Source organism: Pyxicephalus adspersus, chromosome 9 (assembly GCF_032062135.1).
Source record: "Pyxicephalus adspersus chromosome 9, UCB_Pads_2.0, whole genome shotgun sequence".
NCBI classification, from domain to species: Eukaryota; Metazoa; Chordata; class Amphibia; order Anura; family Pyxicephalidae; genus Pyxicephalus; species Pyxicephalus adspersus.
The window spans coordinates 55,109,941-55,134,850 of NC_092866.1; the positions used below are offsets into that span (position 1 = coordinate 55,109,941).

Here is a 24,910-nt window from a genome sequence, read left to right on the forward strand (position 1 = left end):
TGGGTTAGCAGTCCAACCAATGAAGTATATGGGTTTATATAGCACCCCTTATTATATTATATTATGTTCTGCAACCTGCAAAGAACATACCATGGAGGTACCTTGATTTAAATTTAAATGATTGTTCCATTTTTTCAAGCATTAAACAGTTCACATCGTTTCTGTGTTTTTTTTTTTTTTTTAATAAAATCCAATAATGCAATATTACTTTATAGAAAGTCTAATTAATCTAGTTTATACTTTTCAGTAGATGAGAGGTTTTTTTGCACTGTTAATACTGTTGCTAGTAATGTGTTGCAGTGCTAAGCTTTATATGTTTGTAGTTTTAGTATTTTATAGAGAGTAAAAAAAAATCTTGCTATTAAGTTTCTTTTGAAATTCTAAAAAAAATCCCAGCCCTAATTTCCATTTTAAAAAATCAAATCCAATTTAAGATTGCCATCTTTAAAATAGACAAAATGGCTAGATTAGTTCTTTTAGCATGTGTTCTTTTCCAGTACCTTTCATGTTTTTACCTGTACACATGTTAAAGAGCAGTTGTGAGCATTCTTCAAATCAGGATAGACCTGTAAGTTTTATGATGTCTCCTCCTTAATCCTGTAGGTTTGTATCCGTCACAAACGCCATATATGTGTTTACAGAATGACAAAGGCAATAAAAATGCATGCATCATTTTAATAGATCCCGTGATTTAGTGTATGCATGTTAAAAAAATGCATCCAAACTTACATATATGCTATACATTATTTTCCCTGTGTTACTCATTCTGCAAGAAATCCAATGAGCCTATAACTTTTTTAAATGTAATACTGTTTTCTGCTAGACTAGATGATACCATGCCTTACCTCTCTTCCATTCAGGAGGGGAAACTGTCTGTAATCTAGCAGGGAAGGAGAGAGGGCTGATAACATTGCTCAGGTCCTCAACACAGTGCAGGAAATTTAGAAATGTGCTGGATTTTGGCTGCATCAACAGATACTTTTCTAAACCTGCTTGGCTTTAACAAAGGTTAATACATGAAACAGAAGTCCTTGTTTGTGCAGAAATTAAATTTATTAAATGAAACTTTAAGACCAAGACCTGATAGTTGTATACTGTATGTAAGTGAAGGAGAACAGATATCGAAATTCTTAGGGCAAATACGTATATTCCCAAAAAATATTAAACTAACACACAAAATGTGGAAATATTTATGAAATACTAATGACAAAAAACTGCATGGCTGTATAGAAAGTTTACAGTACAAGCTTAATTATAGATGAAAACAAACCTGTAATCAAATCACTGCAATATTAAAATCATGACGCATCCAGTGAATGTCAGTATATCCTGACATTGCAAGGGAAGATGTTAATCCAACACATTTTCTAGGAACAAAAGCTCACTTTTTGTGTAAACAGCTTCACAGATCTTGTATATGGGAAAAATAGAACAATTAAATGAGGAAACATTCAGTGCTTAATAGAGTACACTGTAATTTTTTTCTGCAGGTAGGGGTGCCCATTAAAACCCGTCAACAGGTGTCATATATTATCTTACTGAAACGCCTTAATTACCCTGTCAAAGGTGTTTAAACAGAATCACACAGGAGTAGGAGTAGACTTGATATCTTGCATTGTTTAGTCAAATTCTATTTGATATTTAGGCAGTGCACCTGCTTTTTCCTTTTTCTGACACCTCCGTCTGAAATGACAGTATGATTTTGTTTGCTATTGTTGAAAATGAATATCATCCTAAATATTTAGTGATGGTAATTTTTTTTTTCTTGATTACATTATTTATGACAATGTATGCAATTTATTATAATATTCATTGAGGAAGTAGAAGTAACTAAAATGTCATTTCTGAGGCTTCTAAAACCTTGATAATTGACTTTTTCCCCCACTACACTTTTAAATTAGTGGCATTATGAAACCATGCAGTTAACCTCTCCCAGGCAACTATTTTTAACCACTTGACATCTAGGAATGGTCATGGGGTTTTTTGTTTTTCAGGCCCACTCATGGCATGGGAGCAGCAGACTGCCTTAAGATGTTGCATGTAGCACCACATACCTGTTGTATATTGCTCCTTTACTCTTCAAATCAAATCTTTTAGGACCCATTCCGATATGTCCATCCTGGTGTTGCATTAACACATGCTCACAAGTTAGCTAAGTTAACTTGCAGTGTGATTATATGGGCTTTCCTGCAATGCTGAATAGGCGATTACCTTGAACTGTGGTGGATGGTTTTGCTTGAAAGCAAAGCATTAAACCCAAAGTAAGGGTTGTGTTTAATGCTGACATTTTCTTCACAGCACTACTGCTGCTGGATGTGAAGAAAATATTAAGTGCTTTTGGGCGTGGCAAGCATGTGGCTAACTTCTTTAACTCGTGACGGCACGGGAATATTCCACCATTGCCAAGTAAGGGTGGGCAACTGGTCAGTGGAAAATGGCCCAATTTGCATTTTAGCTTTACTAGTCCTTGTTTCTTAGTAGTCTTTGTATATAAAGCTTCTATCTAACACCCCCGCAGCCAGTCAAATCTTATTAGGTAATAGTCTTATCATTAAAGCAATTTGACTCTTCTAACAGGAAAAAAGTCACCAATCTCGACTGCCAAAAGATGTTGAAAGAGCTGCTGTGGTGAGATATTATGCAGCATTTGTGGGAGTAACATTGGATACCTGGTCTCCACCCTTGTCTGCACTGTGTTGAAACACACCAGCCCCTATGTTAGCAGAAGACGTAGTAATTTTAGGTGTAAATAGGAGAAACCACAACAGGGGACCAGGAATCCAACCCCTAGAACTGTGTCCATTGTATTTATAGAACAAAATCCAGTGGTTTTTGTGTGCTGTGTTTTCCCCCTCTTACTAACATCCTGATTGATTTGTTCTGTACACCTTTTTATCTCTCTACTTCTGCAATGAAAGTCAGCCAAGCTACTTCCTTACATTATCAGTCTATCTGCAAATAGGTGTATTTAAAGTGCCAATCCGCCTAAAAATGATATGTGGAGCCTGGTAGGTCTTTAAACTGTTAAGCCCTTCCACTTCTTAGGTCTCCATTCCTAATTAATATCATGTGAGGAGATTGTGGACTTCTACATGAATGCAGTAGTAAGTGTGCAAGCCTGGAAGGTTGAGAAAAGAGATGTGAAGCAATAGGAAGCTCTGTGTTTGGCTCTCCCACCATCCACTAAAATTGAAATATCATTTTTCTGTGGGTAGCCCTTTTAATATAGCAAAGAGCAATGCCCAAAGTGTAGTACCAATCAGATTTATTAAACAAGTGTTACAAAATAATGTGTAAACTCTGTTGCTGTAGGTATCAACACTTTGTATGTTGTCATTGCTCTTTGCATGACCTAATTATTTAGGCCTACTAAATGTATGTGCTTTTGTTACCTTTCTTACACTTTCCCTCTGTCTGCAATCAACATGTGTGTGTTTGTTACCTTTCTTATCCTCTGACTCTGTAGTCTGAGCTTTTGTCTTCGGGAAAACCTTCTGCTAAGGAATCTAAGCTGTTGGGACTTGGGCCCGTGCCTAGGAAGGTAGAATTTGCTTACTGTTTACTTGCTTTGCTTGTTCCATTGCTTTTTCTGGTGAAAGGCATAAACAGGATGCCATTTACCCATCAGCGGCTGTACCTAACCATCCTTTTCATGGCTGAAATGTTGTCCACGTTGCTGAGTGAGCCTTTACTCTGCATTCATTAAGCACTTGTCAAACACCAGAGCACGTTCTGCTTTTGCTTACACTGACTGTCATCCAGAGTATAATAATATTAAGGATACATCTCACAAAAAAGAATGCTGCTATTTCAGTCTTGTAAATCATTATGAAACAAATCGATAAACAAATAAACTTTACTGTCATGCTGATGAGTAATTGTTAAAATTATTCACTTTAGTGGCTTCTAATAAACTTCAAAGTCAGTATCCAATAGATACAGAGTTAGAAGCTTTTAACCACTGCTGTATTCATGGACTCGAAAGTCTTCTGAATTGATATCTCCTTGAAAATTTTAATTAGTAACAACTTTTTGTTCTTCCCACTTTGGATATTTTTAAGGTATTCAATGACATGTCTAGAGTGTTTAGGGGCCTGTTTTTCAGCCTTTCAAAACTGCCTTTCCTTTGCTTATTTTTAGCAGTTATAGAAGCAAGCCATGTCCTGCTACTTGTAGGCTTTATGAAGTTCTTTAGTGGAAGAGAAACGGTCTTGCACACTGAAGAATAGAGACTGTTGCTAGTCAATAGGATGTGTCCTATTCACGCACATTAACAATCGTTCCAAGTTGCCTGCATATTTGGCTGCTGGCTGCATGTGGTTAACTCTACTTGTCGCTTTGTAAATCATCCTTTAACTTGTGCTTAAAAAATCAAAGATTGAACAGGCCGCCACAATGGCTTCAGTGAAGTATACAAGTTTTAATTGTTTGTACCAACTGCAGTACTTCCATAAAACAGAAGGTAGGTATGCTATCACTTCCTAAATATTTGGTTCTCCCCATTAAAAATGATCCTTGGTGGACAGTTACGCATGAAAATCCAGCAGAGAACATTTCGTTCATCTTAGGACCTTACTGTATGTGCAAAGAAATCAGGGTTCTCCCTAGCCGCTTTGAGCTGGGCGCACCACCCGGGGCTTTTCAGTGAACCCAACCCCCCCCCCAGCTGTTTTTGGGTGGTTACTGAAAAATTGTATCACAATATCAAGACCGCCACCTGCCTATAGATTATTCCCACCCAGCTTAAAACCATTTGTGTTGAAAATACTGGAAGTGTTTGGATAAAAGTTACCACAGCAGTGGTCTTTTACAGCCAAAATATGTCAAAAATATTTAGTGTGGTGTTTTTTTTTTGTTTTTTTTTTTTTACTGATCTCTCATCATATGCAATCATGACCTTGTCATGATAGCATTTTTCAGTATTTTTGTGAAAACTGGCCCCTTGGTGCCACAAGAAGTCAGCTCCTTCCACTGCAGAGGTACAGTGCTACCTTCAGAGGTAAAGCACTTCTGTACCTCTGCAGTGGAAGGAGCTGATTTCTTGTGGCTTTGTAGGGGAATCTGACTTTTTCTGCTGATTTGATCCTGCTACTGGAATTGACAGAATTGAGCGAATAACAATCAGCTTGATACAAGAAAATAAACTGTGAAAATAAACAAAGTGGTGAATGGATTACCTGTTTTTTGAGCAAAATGTGATTGCACATTGCTCTCAAGATGAAAGTTCTGTATTAATACAGGAAGTGTCCATTAATATTTTGGGGACAAAGGTGCTGCACTTCACACCTCTAAGAATGTAAATGAAGCTGCTTTATTTGCTGACTGAACATATTAAACAGCTGCTTACAAACTAATCATTTCATGTTTATTAATTGTCTTCATCCTGGTGAAAAGCTACACATTCTTTGATCATCATATACATAAGTAGTATATGTCCCTCAATGAGAATTGCTTACGACTTTAGTTAGTAGATTTATTAGAGCAGCCGCAATGAATTCTGAAATAAATAATTTGTGAACTTTACAGATATATCATGACCTTTGTAATAATGCTGTGGCATACAAATGCTGATCACTACTACATATCACAAAAATTCAATAAATTCCATGTTTTTCCCTTTTTTTATTTTGAGACCTGCTGAGCAAGTTTTGTGCCGTGCTCCGTATCCTCTTGTTGTGTAAATTTGATATCACACTGTCTATCCTCTTGTCCTTGTAACAGGCGGAAGAGAGACATGGCAACATTGAGGAGAGGCTTCGGCAAATGGAATCACAGCTGGAAGAGAAGAACCAGGAGCTGCAAAGGGTGAGTTTCCGAACCACATATTCATTTGGTTTTGGAATGCTTCTGCTTTTTCTTTTGTTGTTTTTAATGAGCATAAAATATAGAAACTGGAACTATTGGAGCTTTCTTTACTGATATTTTCAACTTGTCTTTAGTAATAGGCATCTTAAATAGGAGTTGCATTATAGAAGGTTCTTACAGATCTTAATAAACAGATTTGACAATGATGCTCACAGATGTACCATTAACATATACCGGTAGTTTTAATGTGAATCCAAAATGTTTAACTATAGAGATTAAAAATGAACTTGTAGCAAAATTGTTTTGTTTACTTTGTGTACACTAGCTGTGGGTACACCTGTGGGTAACCAGTGAAAGGTAACCTTTCACCGCATGCAGCACTATCTTCCACTGCTTGACACCTCAGATTGTGGCAAACCATTGTGGTCATTCCATTCAGTTCAAGACTAGTAGACCTGCTCTGAAAAGGATGATGTCAGCAATCTGGTCGCCGGCCGTGAGGCTTACAAACAGGGTGCTAGAAACCAGTTCTTTGGAGATGGGGAGAATCTTGGCTGCTACAAGTTCAAGGAGATATGTTGTACTCCTGTTTCCTTAAAAAACAAAAAGCAATGACCCTTGTTAGGGTATTTTTACTCAGAGTTCTGGTCTTCCCTGCATGGCCAAGACAAGATTGGTGAATATATGTTAAAGTTTTCTATATACGTACTATATCATTTGGTATACAAGTCTCTCCTTTCACTGTCTTCTGTAGATTCTTTTCTGCGTGGTTTTAAATCTGACACTCCTAACGTTTATTAGCACTACAGCTATATTTAGAATCTGAGAACGTCTGTTCCTAAATTAAGCAAACTGTGAAAATGACAGCTCCGAGCAGCAGTCTTCCATAACCAGCCTGTATCCACTCTTTAGAGACCTTATTTACCAAACTTTTTTCATACTAGGCCCGACAGAGAGAAAAGATGAACGAGGAACATAATAAGCGACTGTCTGAAACTGTGGACAAGCTTTTATCGGAGTCAAATGAAAGGCTACAACTTCACCTCAAGGAGAGAATGGCATCTATAGAGGATAAGGTAATACTTGCTTCTGGTCATAAAAGTAATTAGCAAGGTGTAAAATTTAGTTTAATATTTATATAATAAATCGAGAAGCACTACCACAAGCAGAAGATAATTGCTTTTTGTCATTTAGGTAAGAAAGATTATTTGAATGGTTGTTGCTTGCTGCACATTTTATACATTCTAGTCTTGGCTTAATGAGGTCTTTTGTTCACATGGGATATTTTTTCACAAGCTAGTCCTGGATCGGTTTCCTGAATTTGTATAGCACATAATGTTGTATAGTGTAACAGAGACACATACTACTCCCGACCATTTCAGGAGCCTTCAGTCCAATGTCCCTGCCAAATTCGCATAAACCCTTGAATACCCAGAGATGGGCCAGGAGAGTTGCTAGAAAGTACCAATAAATATTGTGAGAAGCTACACTTTCTAATATGATAGCTTCCCTGCTGGGAAGTTTAAACCAGGATCCAGAAGTATAAGTTAGCAATGCTCACCACTTAACTACTGTTCTATCTAGATATTGTTTTATGTGCTTTTAGGTTAGTAATATATAGTACTAAAAATGTAGTCCAGAATGTTTACTGTGTTTAAAAGACTCTAAAAAAGATTACAAACGCCTTTATGATGTCTAAACTTAGGTTGGAAACATTTCTCTAGTTTATGCTGCAATAAAACTTTATATTTTCTTTTTCAGAATGCCTTAATTAGAGATGTGGAATCTGCCAAGAAACTTATAGAGGAAATCCAACATGAAAAGGTAAATTGTTTTGTTGTATGGTGTTCCATTTATTAGATATGCTAGATATTTCAGATCCGTTTTGTGTTTCTGGTTACATGTTGAATATTATATACTGCTATAATTAGGTAATCTCTCACTTATCACTTGGTTTATTATTGTGTCTTCGTGGAGCAGTGTCCACATGTACAAACCTGGATCAACCTTGGGAGTGTAGACTCTATAACTTTTTCAATTTGCTGCAATGGTTCTCAAAATGTAAACTTATCCTTTGCTCTCAGTGCTCTTGGTTGTTTTGGTATAGAATAAAATAAAAATATCTTTATGATAAAAAATCACTTATTTTAAAACTAAACTCAAGCCTTACGTTTAATCTTGTAGAGATCATAAATCTCCCCTCCTACTAAAATTGCCTACTGTGATTCCACTGCACACTGTAACCTTTTCACAACGTGCATTCAAAGCAGGTGGGTGTCAGGGCAACTTTTGCCCTGGTGGGAACAAAATTGTGAGTTTTCCCCCTGTTGCAGAAACCTCCCCTATGTTCCTATTAAAAATAACATATTTTCATACTTTTAGGCTTCGAGTCCCCTGTGTTTTATTATATAAGTGCTCCGAAGCATTAGACTTCAGCTGGGCCTAAAACACTTGAACATACAGTAAATAGCAATCATTTGAGGATTCACTATTTACATTTTTATTATTATTATTAAACAGGATTTATATAGTGCTAACTTTTTACGCAGGTTGGCTCTATATAAATCCTGTTTAATAATAGTAATAATACATATTAATGTACAAATGCATTGTGCCAAGATGATTGCTACACATAAAGAACTCTTCTCCACCAAATACTAATATTTTTTTTCAATTGCTAAAAGTGAAAATCCTTTTTCTCCTGTACTCCTGCTTCAAGTTAGTTTTTCTCTTCTGGAAAACCTAACCAGCATACATGCAACATTAGTTTTGCTTCTTATGACTTTTGTTTTCCATTTAAAATAGGATCAGCTGTTGCTTGAAATAGAATCACTAAGAGCTGAAAATGAGCAAGTCAGGATTCGGGCAGCATCCCTTCACCATAGGTATGTACACTAAATTGACAGTCTTTTTGATATTAAATCTGTAATGTGGGTGGCAAAAATTAGGCAAAGTCATAGAACCTTTTGAATTAATTAAAGTAACCCAGAAGAGTTGTGTGCATTTGCGCTCCATGTAGTGAACATCCCATCATACATAGAAGAACAGATTTACCTAATCACATATTTGTCTGGAGATGTTATTAGAATTTATTTGAAGTATCTATATAGACAGATAAAGGCTGTTCTGGGCTGTTGGTGAATACCAATGCTGCCTGTTTATCTCCATTAGAGAATTTTACCTTTACAAAAAAATTTGTGTTTGAGAGCCATGTCAATGTTTTTATAGGTGGAATATACTGCTTGAAATCTCAGGAATTAATAGATAGATAAATCTATTGACAAATAAAACCGCTCATTTAATCTGTGTATTTACAGATTTGCCTGGAGTTTAGCATTAATTCCTGGAAATTCTGTGTCCATTTAGTGCAGACAGGCTTGACTGGTAATATCTTTGGAGTGGCAGAAGGAACCATTTAATTTACCAGTGTTTTACTTTATTTTTTCAGCCGGCCTCATCTAGGCAGTGTGCCTGACTTCCGATATGCTCTTGCTCCTTCTTCGTTGTCTGATGGTCACTCAGACTCCTATAGTTCTTCAATGGTTCTACGAAGACCGCAAAAAGGACGGCTAGCTGCTCTTCGTGATGAGCCCTCAAAGGTAGACTGCTTTTGCTTTATTGCCTTTGATTTGTGTAAGCTAGAGGTTTGTGTGTTACTAGAGGTTTTTAAAGCAGACTTTAAACCACAAGCTTGCCAAAACAATAGCTTAATTAGGTAAAAAAAAGTTCATAAACCCCTGCCTTGTATGCTGCAGGGGAAGTCATCGTGCTTCTTTTGGACAAGATCCCAGAGAATGCTGAGGAACCAAAATCTCACAAGATTTTCCTGCATTGTCCTGGAGTACATTTAGGAATCAGACTACACAGCATTCCCTGGAATGTCGCCAAAAGAAGCAGAAATTCAACCTCATCTAGACATAGGTGTACATTTAGCTTATTTCATACATATTTTTTATCTTTAAATTTATTGTAGCATTTTGCTGTGGGTATTGAAGAGCTAAGTAAATAGTAGATGTTGCTATTTAGTATACTGCTTTTAGACTTTATTTTCTTAGGTTTATTTTCTTAAGGGGTCTATTTAAAAATGCAATAAAAATAATACACACTATAACCATTTTCATATGTTACAGGGTAGGTTTATAAATATATTCATACATGATTCAAACAACTTTCACCCAGATTTCCCTCATTTTCTAGTTTCTGGGTAAAATTTTGAGGGTAGTGTCAAAAAAAAAAAATCATCATTTTGTTTTGTTTTTTTTTTATAATTCATGTAGACAATCTTTTGGAGGACATCTGTTCCTATGCAATAATCTTGGGGTCCTAGATGTCAATAAGAGCCCTGCAATAGAATTAACCCAGCCCTGTCCCTCCCAAAAAGGAGCAAAACTGGTTTGGGTGGAGTTGGTTTTTAAACTAACCTGTCAAGTTAAAACCTCTAGGGGGGTGGGGGGTTAGTAGTGCTCACATTGAGGTTGCTCTATTATATTTGGTCTTAATGTACAAATGTAGGGGGAGAGATTTGCATCTACCATGCATGTAACAATTGTTGTTCAGGTTATGTTTTTAGGCTTAATATTGCAATAAAAAAAAGTTTTGTACAGGCAGCCTTAGACAGTTGGCTTTGACAGAAGTTGTGGTCATGTACTGGCTTTTTGTTGCATGATTGGTATAGTTCTAATTACCCTGTACCTTTGAGTAACTTTAAGAGCTTTGCACCATCTCTGTCTAAAGAACATGTTCTGTTTTTCTTTCTTATTCACTCTTCTGGAACTCCACTTTTAGCACGTAAGTGTCCTGGCTTTGTTTCTTTTCATTTTCCTACTTTGTTCTCTTTTTAATTGAAAACTGAACATGGCTTACTCACATTTGCTGTTTCTACAGGTACAAACCCTCAATGAGCAGGACTGGGAAAGAGCCCAGCAGGCTAGTGTACTGGCTAATGTAGCCCAAGCCTTTGAAAGCGATGTGGATATATCTGATATGGAGGATGACAGAGACACCATTTTCAGCTCCGTGGATCTTCTTTCACCTTGTGGCCAGGCCGATGCTCAGACTCTCGCTGTTATGTTGCAGGAACAATTGGATGCAATAAATAAGGAAATCAGGTACAAGCATGCATGTGTTTGGAGTTTCCTCTTCCCTGCTCTATTTAAAAACTAAAATTCACTACTTATTCTTTCTACAGGAAGTTCATGATTGCTTCTTATTAGGCCATACCATCAAACTAATAAAATGATTTGTGAATCCATTCCATTTTTCTTAAAAGGTCTCGAACTGGTACTTCCTCTAGGTCTTTTACCTCTTTTTGTTAGCATTTCAGGCTTATGTCAGAGGTTTAAGGAAATGATCTGAAACACACAAGTAGTTTGTGGCCAAGCCTTGTGTGTATCTGTGTCTATCCAGGGAAAATTATATATGATATTTATAGGACCCTTGTTTTGCTTTACACAGATTGATTCAGGAAGAGAAAGAGACGACTGAGCAGAGAGCCGAGGAGATTGAGTCTAGGGTCGGCAGTGGCAGTTTAGATAACCTTGGACGCTTCCGGTCGATGACATCTATTCCCCCCCCTTTCACTGGCCCTGCCCTTGCTGGCTCCTCACCACCTGGTAGCGGGCGCTCCACTCCCAGAAGAATTCCTCACAGCCCTGCTCGAGAAGTGGACAGGCTTGGTGTTATGACCTTGGTATGTATCCAGCCTTTGCACACCATGTTAATTGGAAGATTGGGAAATGCTAGTGTACCTGGGTGCCTAGAATACTAATGAGCATGTAATGTTCTTTATATAGGGGCAGAGATTACCTAAATAAATATAAGTAGGCTGCTGTTTCCAAACTTTCTTTTTGAAAATACCTTTGTCCATGCTAGTGAGGAACTACCTTAGAAATTATTACTTCTATCATTTTGTGAACTTTGTCTTCTTTTATAACTGTCTGAAAAGTTATAGATGCCATACACAGCCAGGAAACTTGTATTTTTTTATGTTATGGCCGCCTATATAGTTTTCCCATGACAGGTGTTCTTCAAGTCTTTGGTAGAAAGCATTGCATATTCAGTAATTGAAAGAGAGCAAAACCTGTTTTTAGATATAGCACAACCTACTGCTGCTTAAAAACATTAGTTACCTAGCTCTGATGCCAATTATCTAAAATAAAGTAAAAATTCAGTCTCCATACTTTTTCTAATTCCGATATGCAATAGGTAAAAAAGCTTGGAGGCCAGGCATTGATCATTTTCAGAAAGAAGTCTGCTTGCCTATGTATGTGTTTCTCTAAGGCAGAATTCAGTTGAAAACCACTGGTGTACATTTATGACCATAACCAAATGTGGAAATAACTAGTGATGTAATAGTTTACGATAAAGGGAACTTAAAGTAGAAACATTCTAGCTGCTTTTCGTGAATATTTGCCCTATAGAAGCCCTAATGCCTGTTAAAGAGAAACAAAATGGCTGTCAACGCTGACCATTTCTTTTGTAAATGATGATTGCTTGTCTGACTTTTCTTCCAGACCTTCATGACTGACATGCTTTTCTAGGTTAGTAAATCAGAAAGTTTTAAAGCCAGTGGATTAGCAAAACAGCCAGACTGTTGGCATTGTCAGATGGAAGGATTTTTTTTTTTTTTTTTAAGGTTTTACATTTATGGAGCAAACATAATCATTTTTTTTAAACACTACTTTTGTCAACCCACAGGAATTTATAGGCTAGTTTATACTCTTACACTTGGCCCTTCTGGAATTTACAAGTTTGTCCTGGTTTTAAAAATGTGATATTTTAGTGGAAGCTGTTAATTGACTTAATGGCATTCATCAAAAGTACTGTATTGACATATACCCTATATGTCCAAATGATTATCACCAAAACCATCAAGACATTGAGTTGGAAATTAATTTTAAAAAAAATGAACATTTTTTTTCTTTACAAATGTATTCCTATTTTGCATTCCAGTGGTATAGTGAGGAAGTGTTGTGTAGGTTTGTCACTGAGTTGCTGAATATATTAGCATTTCAAATTGCCCTGTATAAAACGTGTTTATTTTCCCGTTTGTTCATTTTGTATGAGTCATTCATTCTTTGTCAGTCTTTCTTCTTAGTAAGATATTTTACCTTTACTCTTATTAATTTGACCTTTACTTTGAAAAACCTTTGTAGATGCTATTCCTTGTTGGTGACCACTGACCTTTAACTGAAAGAAAATGTTTTTCATTAAACTGCAGCATCTGTAAATGTTTCTTGTTTTGCACAAAGAAAAAAATTACATTTTATTAAAATGTATCTCATGTATGTAACTGAACTTGTGTGTTCTGCTACAAATAATGATGATGCAGCTACTTAATACAGAGACAAGTACAGGTATTTAACAAATGCCCTTTAGACCGTAACTGTAACCCAGGAGAGTCCTTGCTCTCTAGTGATTGGATTATTGTTAGGGATAATATTTGTCTTCATAAAATTAAGTTTGAGACTCCCTGGCAAGCAAGAGGGTGCACTACTGTTGTATCACAAGTTCCTTTTAGCTCCAAGATTGATGACCATCTATAAATCTTTTTCCTCTAGTGATTGATCAGAAAGATCTATTTGCTTTCCACTGTCATTGAGTGTAACACCATCTTTTGATTCACAGTGTACAAATGTTTGTCAGATGTCTCGTATGTGCAGTATTTAATTTTCTTAGGGGTATACTGTACAAGTAGTCATGGGTGAAACTATACCTTTCTTATGGTTTCTCTTTCTTAATCCTACTAACTCCTCTTTCTGCATGTCTCTATCAGCCTAGCGATTTAAGGAAATATCGTAGAAAGGTAATAGCTTGTTGATTTTATCTAATAACTTGTCGTGCTAATGCATGCCTTTTTTGTGTCACTGTTACCCCTCTTTTTTTTTTTTTTTTTAATACTTTATCCAAAACTGGTATTTCCTTGGGGGGAATTTATAAAGCAAAGATAAGGTCACACTGCTGCTAAAAAAAAAAAAAAAAAAAAAAAGCAAATTTGCAAAGCACAGTAATGTGCTTGCTCTGGGGCTCCTATAGAAAGGATGCCTTGTTCCACTTTATGACTGGGAGAAATGCCAAGAAGAGAATAGCCCCAGTCACACAACTTGTCTAAATCATGCAAGCAGCCTCTCGGGCAATAGGGAGTGATCACTACATCAGTCGAAGAGTTATTAGCAATATCTACTCTCCTTTTATAAATTAGTCACTTAGTTCCCAGAGCAGTCAAGCTGCTGTTTTAGTATTAGTCATTTTTTTTACAGAGGAAATATTAGTATTCCTTTTAGGTAGCAGCAGTAATAAAAATTCTATCTACAGGTGCTCTACTGAGCAAACCAGAAGTTTAGAGAATGACTGGGAAATAAGTGGAATGTGGGTGAATCTGTTTTTCAAAGTCTGCCTATAACTGAAATAACTGTTTTGGGTGACGTGACCTTTTTATATTGGGTTTGAACATTTGATTTTTACATTTTGTTGTGACCTCTCAGTTCGATAAACATTGTGACCGTGCATGTCGCTGGCAAAAGGATTATTATTTATAGTAAATTTCTTCTTTACTAGCTGATCTTAAATCAGTTGCTTGAATGCAGGTAAAGGTTATTAACCTCTGTGTGAAAAGTAACCCACATATGCTGTGAGTGGGATTGTTGAATACCTTTTAGGCACAGTATGACACAATTGTAATGCTTTTGTACTCACAGACCATACACCAGCAGATGCATCTAGTTTTTAGCTGTAATATCGTGCTAATATAGATATTTGTTAATTAATAACATGGGCGAGCTTTTATTTGTCTTCTTCCCCCAACCTACTTCACAACTGTTTAGATTTCTGCCACACAGGTTCACTGGACTCCTAGCAGTAAATTTTTTTAAGCCAAGTAGGAGGAAGCTGTAGGTGGGCGGAGGCCCCTTTATTTGGACCCAGCTTTTCAGTAATCACCCAAAAACCTCCGGGTGGTTACTGAAAAGATCCGGGTTGTGCGCCTGGCTAAAAGGGCCTGGGGAGAACACTGCATAGACGTACATTACAGAAAGGACCCTACATTTTCTTTAAGTACAAATATATACCACTACAAGCAGAGTTAGCTGATCTCCCCTATGTGTATGTCTAACAGAAAGAAAAGCAGGCTTCTTGCATAAACTTAATGGTCAGAGGTTTTACTGTAACCTTGATCTAGAATTTGCAGTTTTTGTCTCCACCTGCCAGCAGTATAGGTTGGGTGGCTATGCTGCATTGTTTTACATTAGGATGATGGGTGTCAGGGGTTACAATAAAAAATAACTTGAAAGAAACAAGGTACAATCTAGTTTTTAATCTTGAAAAACAGAATTGTACCAGTACTGTTTTGGGCTTCTTAAAGCAGTGTGTTAGTTTAACTGCATCTTTAATTATTATTTGGGTTTTGCATTTTTTATTGGTGGGTTTTTATTATTGCTTGGATTTTTTTTTCTTTTGTGGAGACAATTTTTTTTTGTTTTACCTCCGTTAGGGGAATGTTTACATGTTTACAGTGTGTTTAATGCATGTACTACTCTATCCAGCCTCCAGGTACTGATTCCCGAGATGACAAGACTACAATACGGTGCGAGACTTCTCCTCCTTCCTCTCCCAGATCTTTGCGACTAAGCTCAGTTCATAAAGGAGCATTACACACCATGAGCCATGAGGACATCAGAGACATTAGAAAGTATGTAACCTTTAAAATGACGTCAATCTTTAATGTAACCTCACCCGGCAAGCATGCTTATAAGTTTGTGAGTTTGTTATAATTGACAATAATGGATACTTGTTCCTTAAATTCATAGACTGTCATTTTAAAAGCTCTTCCTCCAAAATAAAAGCCAAGTTTTTATTGTATTTACCCCTCAGGGAAGTTTGTGCCCCTTTGACAGCAAAACAAGAAATTACCACTGTCCTTGTCAATAGGACAGAGAGACAACTACAGTAATAAAACTTGTCAAAAGAGGAGAGAAAGGAAGGGAAAATATCTGCAATAAGGATATTGACTGCAAATAATCTCTTAACGGATTTTCTCTACATCAGAAATAGATTAAAACATTTTTGTAGAGGATTTTTCAAACCAGTGCGTCCGCACATGTTAGTTTTTTATTTAAGGAACCACACAGCTTTCAGCTCTTGCTTTCCCCCATTGAAGTTTAAATTAGGTAATCCAAGTCACTTCAGTAGCTCACCCAAATAAGTTAATTTAGCTTTTTAAGTCTTTTTATGTTTAGAGAGTTTGATATGGTCTGGTTCTTTGCATTAGTTTGTGTTAATTTCTTAGATACTGTGCTACACTAGATACAACTGACTTATTTCTCTTTTATAGTTCTACAGGCTCACAGGATGGTCAAGTAAGCAATCCCAGCAGTAGCAACAGCAGTCAGGACTCGCTCAATAAAGCCCCAAAAAAGAAAGGAATCAAGTCCTCTATTGGTCGACTTTTTGGTAAAAAAGAAAAGGGTCGACCTGGACAACTGGGCAAAGAATCTCTTGGGCCAGGTAAGTAATGCGTCTATTGGACTTTTATTTAAGCCAAGTCAAAATCATGACCAACACAAAGTTCAAAGGAGAAATGTGTGGCAATGTCTGGACATGATATTCTGCAGTTCAGAGAGGTTCAACAGGAAATATCTGTATTATATCCATATCGACACCACATCCTTATGCCACCCAGTATAGCTCTACATCAACTTGTTTACAAAAACATGATATGTTTGAGTGAACAAGTATAAACCAGCCTAGTGTGCTCAGGGTCAGGTTCTATTTACAAGGTGCAATATCAGGATCCACCTCTTGTTAGCCCTACCCTCTGTTATCCAACTGACAAGTGTCAGAGCCCTTAATATATGGTGTATAAAAATTCCAACAACAGAACAGGTGTTGTAGGAAGCCTGTTGGACAAACTGAATCTCAAAACACATTGCCCAAAAAAACACCTTACCTGCTTATCACACCTTTTAGATAAAGTAGAGAAAATGAATCCTTTGCTGAAGTTTTCTTTAGGAACTGACACTTCTGGGAGTGATGATCCCCTGGGCAGTCACGGTGCTCAATGGGTCCTGTTGTGAAGCTCTGTTCTGTATAGCAGTGGTCGCCAACCTTTTTGGACCTGCGGACCACTAAATTTTCCAGCCCCAGACTGCACGTGCACGGGGAGCTGGGTGTTACTCAAAGGGGAAAAAACTTAGTGACGTCCTGATGCCAGAACCTCCCACTCTCCCATCACAGGTCTAAGCCTGCAATGGGAGAGTGGGCGGGTTGTGTCCAGAGACACAACCTGCCAACTTCCCTGAGCCTACCGTCCGTACGGGCGACATGGTTCACGGCTCTGGCACCGGCCAGATATGCGGACCAACGGTTGCTGACTACTGCTGTGCAGGACATAGTGTTCAACTTGGAGAGGATGACCAGTTTCTAAAAAAGATTCCGCAAATGAATCCCTTGAAATTGGAAATGTTATGGTTTTGGTTCTTCAGACTTAATATTTGTCAGGGTAATTTTATTGTGTTGATTTTATTGTCATTCTAGCATTACATAAACTCTGCATGTGAAAACACATGAAAAATACAGATTATTCATGCCAATTATTATATGCTTATAATTTGATCCAGCCCTAAGTGTTTTCCATTTTGCCTATTTCATCTGTAGGTGGAATCCCAGAGTTTGAGACCACATCCCAAGAATCACTTGGGCTGGGAAAGCTGGTAGGGCAGACCGAGAAAAACAGAAAGCTACAGAAAAAGTAAGATTTAATTATTTTATATGCAATTAACCTTTGTCAATTTACTTTAAATTTACATAGGATGATATAGCTCCCTTTTATGTGTATATCTGTGAAATTATTCTAAAAGCACCATAGAAAATTACAAAAATATATATCGCATGTAGGAGACTTGGTTGCAGTCCTAACTTGAGCAGTAATCGTTAATCCAAAACCTTTATAGATTACTACCCTCTTTATTATAGTATACACTATGTTTCTAAACCCTTCCTACATGGTCACATGCATTTGGCATGACAGTAGAAACACAATGTGGTTAAACTGGCTAATAATTTTTTAGCAATCCCTGCTGCATCGTGTGTGTGTGTGTATATGTATGTGTATATGTGTGTATGTGTGTGTGTATATATATATATATATATATATTTATTTTTATTTTTATTGCGGTTGACATGCCACCTTCTTATCCCACCCCCAGCCTTTTTATTAATTACTAGTTATCCCTTTGCTCTCTATCTTGAATGCATTCTCAGCCATGTGCTGACCATGCATGTGATGATTCATTTACATTTGTTTGCAGATGTGATTCTTTTTTAAAGCAAAATAAATAATTTCAACAATAGTACAACAATTTTAATAATAGAACATTAATTTGCTTTAGTTTTTTTTTTTTTTATTAATTTGCATTTTCTAGGACAATTCTTTTCTAAAAGATGATTATTTAAAGAGCAATATAATTCTTTCATTGTATGATTGCAAGGGAGTTTTAAAAATTTGGTGTAAAGTTTTTTCCCTTGAAACTACCCATTGTTAAGGAAAACAATGATAGCTTGAGTCTTAATAGTAAAAATAGTAAAAAGTACCTTGTTTTCTTTTTTATTTGGTCATATGACTGAGAATCTCAATATTCTTGCTGCTGGTGGGGTAACTCTAATGCTATCATATGGCTAATTATGCATTTTGGGCTGTGTGCAACTTTGCTGCAGCTTACTTGTAAAAAGTAAAGCATCCAAACAGCCCAGCAATTTGAGACTGCTAATAAGGAGAACTGTCTTCCAAAATCTGACAAAATTGAGCAGGGGTGTAATTCCCATAGCATTGTTAGCAACTTTTAAATGGGATTTTAGATTGGGGTAATCTTTAGGGGTAAAGAGTGACCAGTGTAGAAATGTATCGTGGTGGTATAGTGGAAAAACTGCGAATAGCCGTCCAAAGGAGATTAACCCAATATCCATTCTGTATTAAGAATGTCCAAGTGACTACTGGATTTTATTATTAAGGTACCTTCAAGTAGAAATGTATCAGATGTGTTTCATTCGTTAAGAGTTTCAGCAATACCACCAAGGTGTTCTTATCCCCTGAGGAAGCCTTGTGGGGCGTAGATAGCTATTGTCCAGTTTTCTAGGATGTTTAAATAAAATTTAGAATTTTTTTTTAAAAAAACATACTCTTGCCCTCCACTTTTTTCTTTTTCTTTCTCTCATATCATTCAGTTTCAATTTAGGCTGGGCAAACTCCCAGTTAACTCCCTCTTTGAACCCTCTGGTCTTTCCCTTTGGTGAAACATTTCTCTTACCATTTAATTATAATTAGTTTTGTTACATGAATTGGGCTTCAATTGTGTATTAACACATATATACCAATTAACAATATATAACATATATATTGGGGAACATTTTGCTTGTCAAGCTAGTGCTTTGATGTACGGAGCTGCATAGCACATGCTCTGTCTTCCCCAGGCAATTTTGTGAGGCTTTCTTTGTATCAAACAAAATATTTATTTTTTACCAGCTGTCATGCGATATTATGAGACTGTGTGCCAACTGCATCTTTGAAAAACAATACAGATTGTACCCATATTTATCAGACATTTGCCTACTCATTTTTCCCATTGTTGTTGCCCTTATTTTCCTGTTGCCAATATACAATAAGGAACAGTTTTTTGAGCATATTATTTTTTTTTTTTGTTTGTTTGGCATCCCCAAAATCTATTGTTACTAGTTTTAAAACTGGGTGAGTATGATGATCTGCTGTATTTTGAGTGGGGAGCTGTACTACTTGCATGTGATCTGTAAAAAAAAAAAAAAATCGCATTTACTGTTTTGGGGTGCTGTGTTCTACATGATTTTCCCTGGAGTTGTGGGTCTTTTTTCTGAATGCAAGAAACACTATACCATCTCTTTCTTCTTGTATGCATCTTCTTTACAAGTTTGAATACAGCATGTTTGATAAACTACACATAGACATTTATAGGCATTCAAGCTTGAATAAATAGTTGTGCAATACGTGCCTGCGATACTATTCACACTTCTGTGTTTAAAACATGTGTACTCCCCAGCCCCTTTTAGCTAGGCACACCACCCAGCACTTTTCAGTAACCACCCTGCTGCTTTTGGGTGGTTACTAAGGAGTTGAGTCACAATACAGAGGCTGTCACCTGCCTAAAATTTCTTCCCACCCACCTTAAAAAATGTCTGGGTTGAACACTGAAAAGCATACATTTAGTAGGTTTAGTTCCACTTTAAAAAGTCTTGCTAGTTTAAACTTAGTACACTAATCGGTGGTGGTATAGCCTGATAATGAGTCCGCCCTTTTCTTCTGCCTTGGAAAGACAGTGTAATGACCACAGCAGTTAAGCACCCACAAGCTCGAACACAGAGATCCTGCAAATAGTGATCTCTAAACAAATTGTGTAGTGGTTTACTGTCCAGCAACTTAAAACTAAATTGGTGTGATTGAAAAGGTCTATGTCTAGTTTGCTTTTAGGTTACATTTATTGGTTCCTTGGAGAATGATTTGTGAAGGTCTAATTCTGGATCTAATTGCTTTCTGTGAACAAAATATTATTTTTGTTTACCAGTTTCAAACTGTTTTTCTGTGGCACAATTATGTTTTTAGGGCTGTGAAGAAAGTACCAAGATTTCATTATAAAATTCAATCTATTTTCCATTCAACTGCTGTGAGCAATAGTCTTGACACATGAGTTGAATAGGGATCTGAACACCTGGTGTTTACTCTATATGGCCAATAAAATGGCTCACATTGATAGAAAGTATAGTCACAGTGATTGTGGTTTAAATATTTTTACTTTGATTCTTAGTTGTAGATAACAATCGGTTGAATTAGAATCCTAGTAATGGCTGTATTTGCAGGCACGAACTCTTGGAAGAGGCACGGAGACAAGGCTTACCTTTTGCACACTGGGATGGTCCAACTGTGGTTGTCTGGTTGGAGGTAAGTAACTTCCTTACTATAAACTCTATACAAACCTTATCTGGGAACAGATTCTAACCTCTCTTCCTATATTTACTCATTTTAGCTCTGGGTCGGAATGCCTGCCTGGTATGTAGCTGCCTGTCGGGCTAATGTGAAAAGTGGAGCAATTATGTCTGCTCTGTCAGACACTGAAATTCAGAGAGAGATCGGTATCAGTAACCCACTTCACAGGCTAAAGCTTAGACTAGCAATCCAGGAGATCATGTCCTTAACCAGTCCATCAGCACCGCCCACCTCGAGAACGGTATGTATGTTATCAAATGGGTCAATACAAGAATCAATGTTATTAAAAATACATCTTGTCTTACGCAAAAGAAGGATGTTATTTTAGGATAGGTTGCCTATTTCACCAACCTCACTAAATAACTACTTTTTGTGAAGAGTGTATGTAATCCATATTCTAGAACCTTAAACCTTGAAAATGTTGTGTCTCGGTCTACTCCCTACTGTGGAGTATGCACAAAGCATAAGATGGGAGCCTCCTGCTGTACCATGGCATCAGATCTTAAAGCTGCCCAATCATCATTCTTAATAATTATCACTCACCCACCCTCCTCCTTCATAGCACATACTTACCGTAATATTTCCTCAATGTCCTCTTAAATTCCTTGCCTCTTGCACTAAAAAAAAAAAAACTTTATACTACCACTTGTAAGCTCTACTATACCCTAAGGCTTCTTCAAGGCATATTAGCTGATACAGGTGCTAGTTTGTTGACAGGCCAGTAGAAGTCCACGTGAAGCAAGTGTGCTCGTATTGCCAGCATCAATATGATTTTTGCTGCTTCGAGATGAGGGACTGAAAGGGCCATTATGATGATACTTGGGTAGTATGAAAGTGAGGGAGAAGCAGCAATTTTGTCAGGGTAAATAGTGAAAAAAAGATAACTAGGTTTGAAAGGTTATTATTTAGTTTGTAGGAGGCATGAGCACCTTGTTAACATATTTTAATATTTATTTTATTTTAGTTTTTAAATAATGAATAATATTTAACTGGCACAATGTATTTAGGGGCACTGTTTCAGGGATAAAGTTGTAGACTGACAAGTCAGGAGATCGATACAAAAAAAATCAAGAGCTGTATTAATCCTTCGGAGCAAAATAAAGTCTGTATTTAAGAAGTGCAAGGTGTTAGGTGCTGCCAGGTCCCTCCCCGGTACAGGTGCAGGTATTGAAATTTATTGGAAAGAATGGTCATTATATTCAAGTGACAATATGACAAGTGTGCCACAAATGTGGCTTTATGGGAAGGGTGCAAGAAAAAGGGCAATTTAAGATTCCATTGAGCTTTGTCAAATCACACCTTGAAAATTTTGAGGCCAAGTGGAAAAAGGTGTTGATCTCAGATGAGACCAAAATCTAACTACTTGGCCTTAACACAAATGGTGCATCTGGTGGAGAGCCAGTACAGATCACTTATACCTACAGTAAAGTATGGATGTGGTAGCATCCTGTTGTGTGGTTGGTTGATTAACTGCAACAGAATTTGGCACACTTGTCAGGATTGAAAAAGAAATAGATGGTGCAAAATACTGTCAAAGCTTTGAAAACTTGCTGCCCTGAAAGGCTGAAATAATGGGTGAATGCCCTGTGTAGCTTGGTAAGAGCCAAGACTTAAACCCTATTGAAAATCTGGAAGGTATTGAAGATTGCACTACACCAAAAGTCACTCTGGTCACATCACTGGTGACTGAGCCTAAAAAGTTCTGTAATGAAGTGTGTAGGAATGCAAAGTTGGTATAGAAATATCACAACAGACCCAAGGCTGTAATAAAGGAAATGGTGGTTCCACAAAGTACTGAAATAAGATGTGATTCTTTATTCATCTCAGTGATTCTTGTTTGTCTTTTTTATTATTGGTTGTCTTAAATTGCAGTGAGTAAATAGCTGGGGAAAAAAATTTGTGTGTGACTTCATTTCAGGCTGCAAAAAAGCAACAAAATGTAAATATTTTTCTATACCTAATGTGTAGATCAAGCTGTAAGAAAGTTTTACCCGCCCTTGTTCCCTGTACAATTATCAGAGAGCCGCTCCCCTTATAACAAACATGAACAATAAAAGATTACAAGAAAGCTAGCGTATATTTTGTGGCAACCAAATTATACGATCTCTCTACATTAACTAGATGGATATAGTAAATACTTTGTATGTGTATCTGAATATATTTTGAAATGATTGTTCTATCACAAAATAATGTTGCCGCAAATATACTCTAGCTTTCTTGTAATCTTTTATTTTTCATATACCTAATGTGTATTCATCTATGGATTTAGCACAGTTGGGAGACATTTTTCATCCAGTAACAGTAGTGCCTGAAATATCTGCACATAAAGAAGGAAAGCCACCTTTAATTTCATATTAACATAATGAATAAATGAGATTTAATAGGTTTAAAACTGATCTACCAGAAAAAGAAATCATTTGGATCCTGTTTTACTTTAAGCCGCTCACTTATGTCTTAAAGATCTTGCAAAAAGACTTACGTTTCCCTTTAAGGAACTGTAACATTTGTTTTGTAAACAAAACCTTCAGATTAAGTAACTTTTTCTGCCTTGGGTTCATTTTCATAATGGCATTGGGATTTCGTACATAAAATGCAATCTGGTTAAACCTATTTCCATAGACTCTTAGCATTTGCTCTTTCCTTCTCCACTGTGTACCTGTTGCTTATATGTTGTGCCACCTTCCCTCTCTGTTACTGCTTCTCTCTCACTGGATGTGCTTGTAAATAGTCCACGGGAAATGTCTGGGTTACTCATGAAGAGATGGAAACTCTCACAGCTTCTCCACAAACGGTTAGTTTACAGCAGCACTGCCTGTGTTGTGTAGCATCTCCTGCGGTTGCCTCTTGCCACTTTTTTCTTTGTAGATTTACTACAAGTGTACTTGTAGAAGCTCAATTCTTGTTTGATAGAGTTTAGGTATTTTTGTGTTTTGTAATTTTTTTTTTTTTAATAACCTCTTGAGGGTTGGCAAAACCAATGTTTAATGAGGTTTGCTCACCTTTTAAGGGGTTAATTTGGGGAATTAATAGAAAACAATGAACCTCTTTCTTTATTGCTCCACTGAGCCTTACTCATTGCCACTAAAATTTGTAGAAACTCTTTTGTGAGTTGTGTATTTCAGCCGCTTTTGGTTCAAATCAAAGCATTCCTTATTGTGACTTTTAAAATCAAGACAGCCTCTCATACCAGCAGCATAAGGGTAAACACTCAAGCGTAATGCCAACAACTTCCTTTATAAAGTCATTTTTGGCATTTGAGATTCCTAAAAGACCTCTATGAGACATCATTTTAAAACCTTTTGTGTGCCTCATCTTCCCATTAGACTTTTTATATTGGGAGTTCTCCTTTTATAGATTATATTCCAAATCAATTTACACATTTCATCTATGAACGGAGATAAGAACAATTGGCCCTTCTAATGCCTAACTAATATATTTTACCTCCAGGCTTACAAGATCCTTAATCAGGTTAAGTGCCTAAAAAAGCGAACCAAAAAAATGAATTGTAGAATAAAATATATATGGAAGTGCAACCCACTTTTACACTTAGAGGTTCTTGATGTTTCTATGTGTTTCCACATTGCATGTGCACCCATGGTTTGGGAAGGGGGTTGTGTGTTGCATGGAGTGACCACTTTATTCCCATTAACTCTGCTGACTAATGTTTTGTATTCTTTTGCTTTTCTAACCCACCTAACACCAGGAAGATGAGGAGGGAAGCTGGGCTCAGGTTTGAGCATTTTTCACTATATACATTCTTAGTTTCAACCACGTTTTAGCGCACAAAAATCGGTTTGCCACACTTTTCTGCACTGTAGGCTATTCCTTACTTACACTGTCTTCTCACTTCTTACATTTTAGAGGTTATGGCGTGATTGTCCCACCACCAACGAAAGCAATTTATCCTATTTCTAGCTGGGTTTTTTTAGAAGTATTTCTTTGCTGATTTGTAGCTGGGTTTTACAGATGTCAGCTGCCAAAAAGAAGAAAAGTATTGGAAAAAAAGTCAGATGAGTTGGAAATTTGAATGAGGAGCAGTTTCTTGTTTTATGGATTTTGGTACTTAACGGATGGCTTTCATGCAAAATATTGTGTTCTGATAAA

At 36.9% G+C, this 24,910-nt stretch overlaps 1 protein-coding gene across 1 annotated transcript in view; it reads left to right on the plus strand.

Moving 5' to 3' along the window:
* PPFIA1 (PTPRF interacting protein alpha 1) overlaps window positions 1-24,910 on the plus strand; it is a 68,119-nt gene that overhangs the window by 34,250 nt on the left and 8,959 nt on the right. Inside the window, exons 9-23 of the mRNA XM_072422086.1 lie at window positions 5,722-5,805; window positions 6,750-6,881; window positions 7,567-7,629; window positions 8,611-8,690; window positions 9,254-9,404; window positions 10,690-10,913; window positions 11,260-11,494; window positions 13,580-13,609; window positions 15,345-15,490; window positions 16,133-16,305; window positions 17,455-17,548; window positions 20,680-20,761; window positions 20,847-21,047; window positions 23,535-23,597; window positions 24,510-24,536. Of these exons, the coding sequence (XP_072278187.1) occupies window positions 5,722-5,805; window positions 6,750-6,881; window positions 7,567-7,629; window positions 8,611-8,690; window positions 9,254-9,404; window positions 10,690-10,913; window positions 11,260-11,494; window positions 13,580-13,609; window positions 15,345-15,490; window positions 16,133-16,305; window positions 17,455-17,548; window positions 20,680-20,761; window positions 20,847-21,047; window positions 23,535-23,597; window positions 24,510-24,536 (1,785 nt within the window). The remainder of the gene's footprint in view (window positions 1-5,721; window positions 5,806-6,749; window positions 6,882-7,566; window positions 7,630-8,610; window positions 8,691-9,253; window positions 9,405-10,689; window positions 10,914-11,259; window positions 11,495-13,579; window positions 13,610-15,344; window positions 15,491-16,132; window positions 16,306-17,454; window positions 17,549-20,679; window positions 20,762-20,846; window positions 21,048-23,534; window positions 23,598-24,509; window positions 24,537-24,910) is intronic.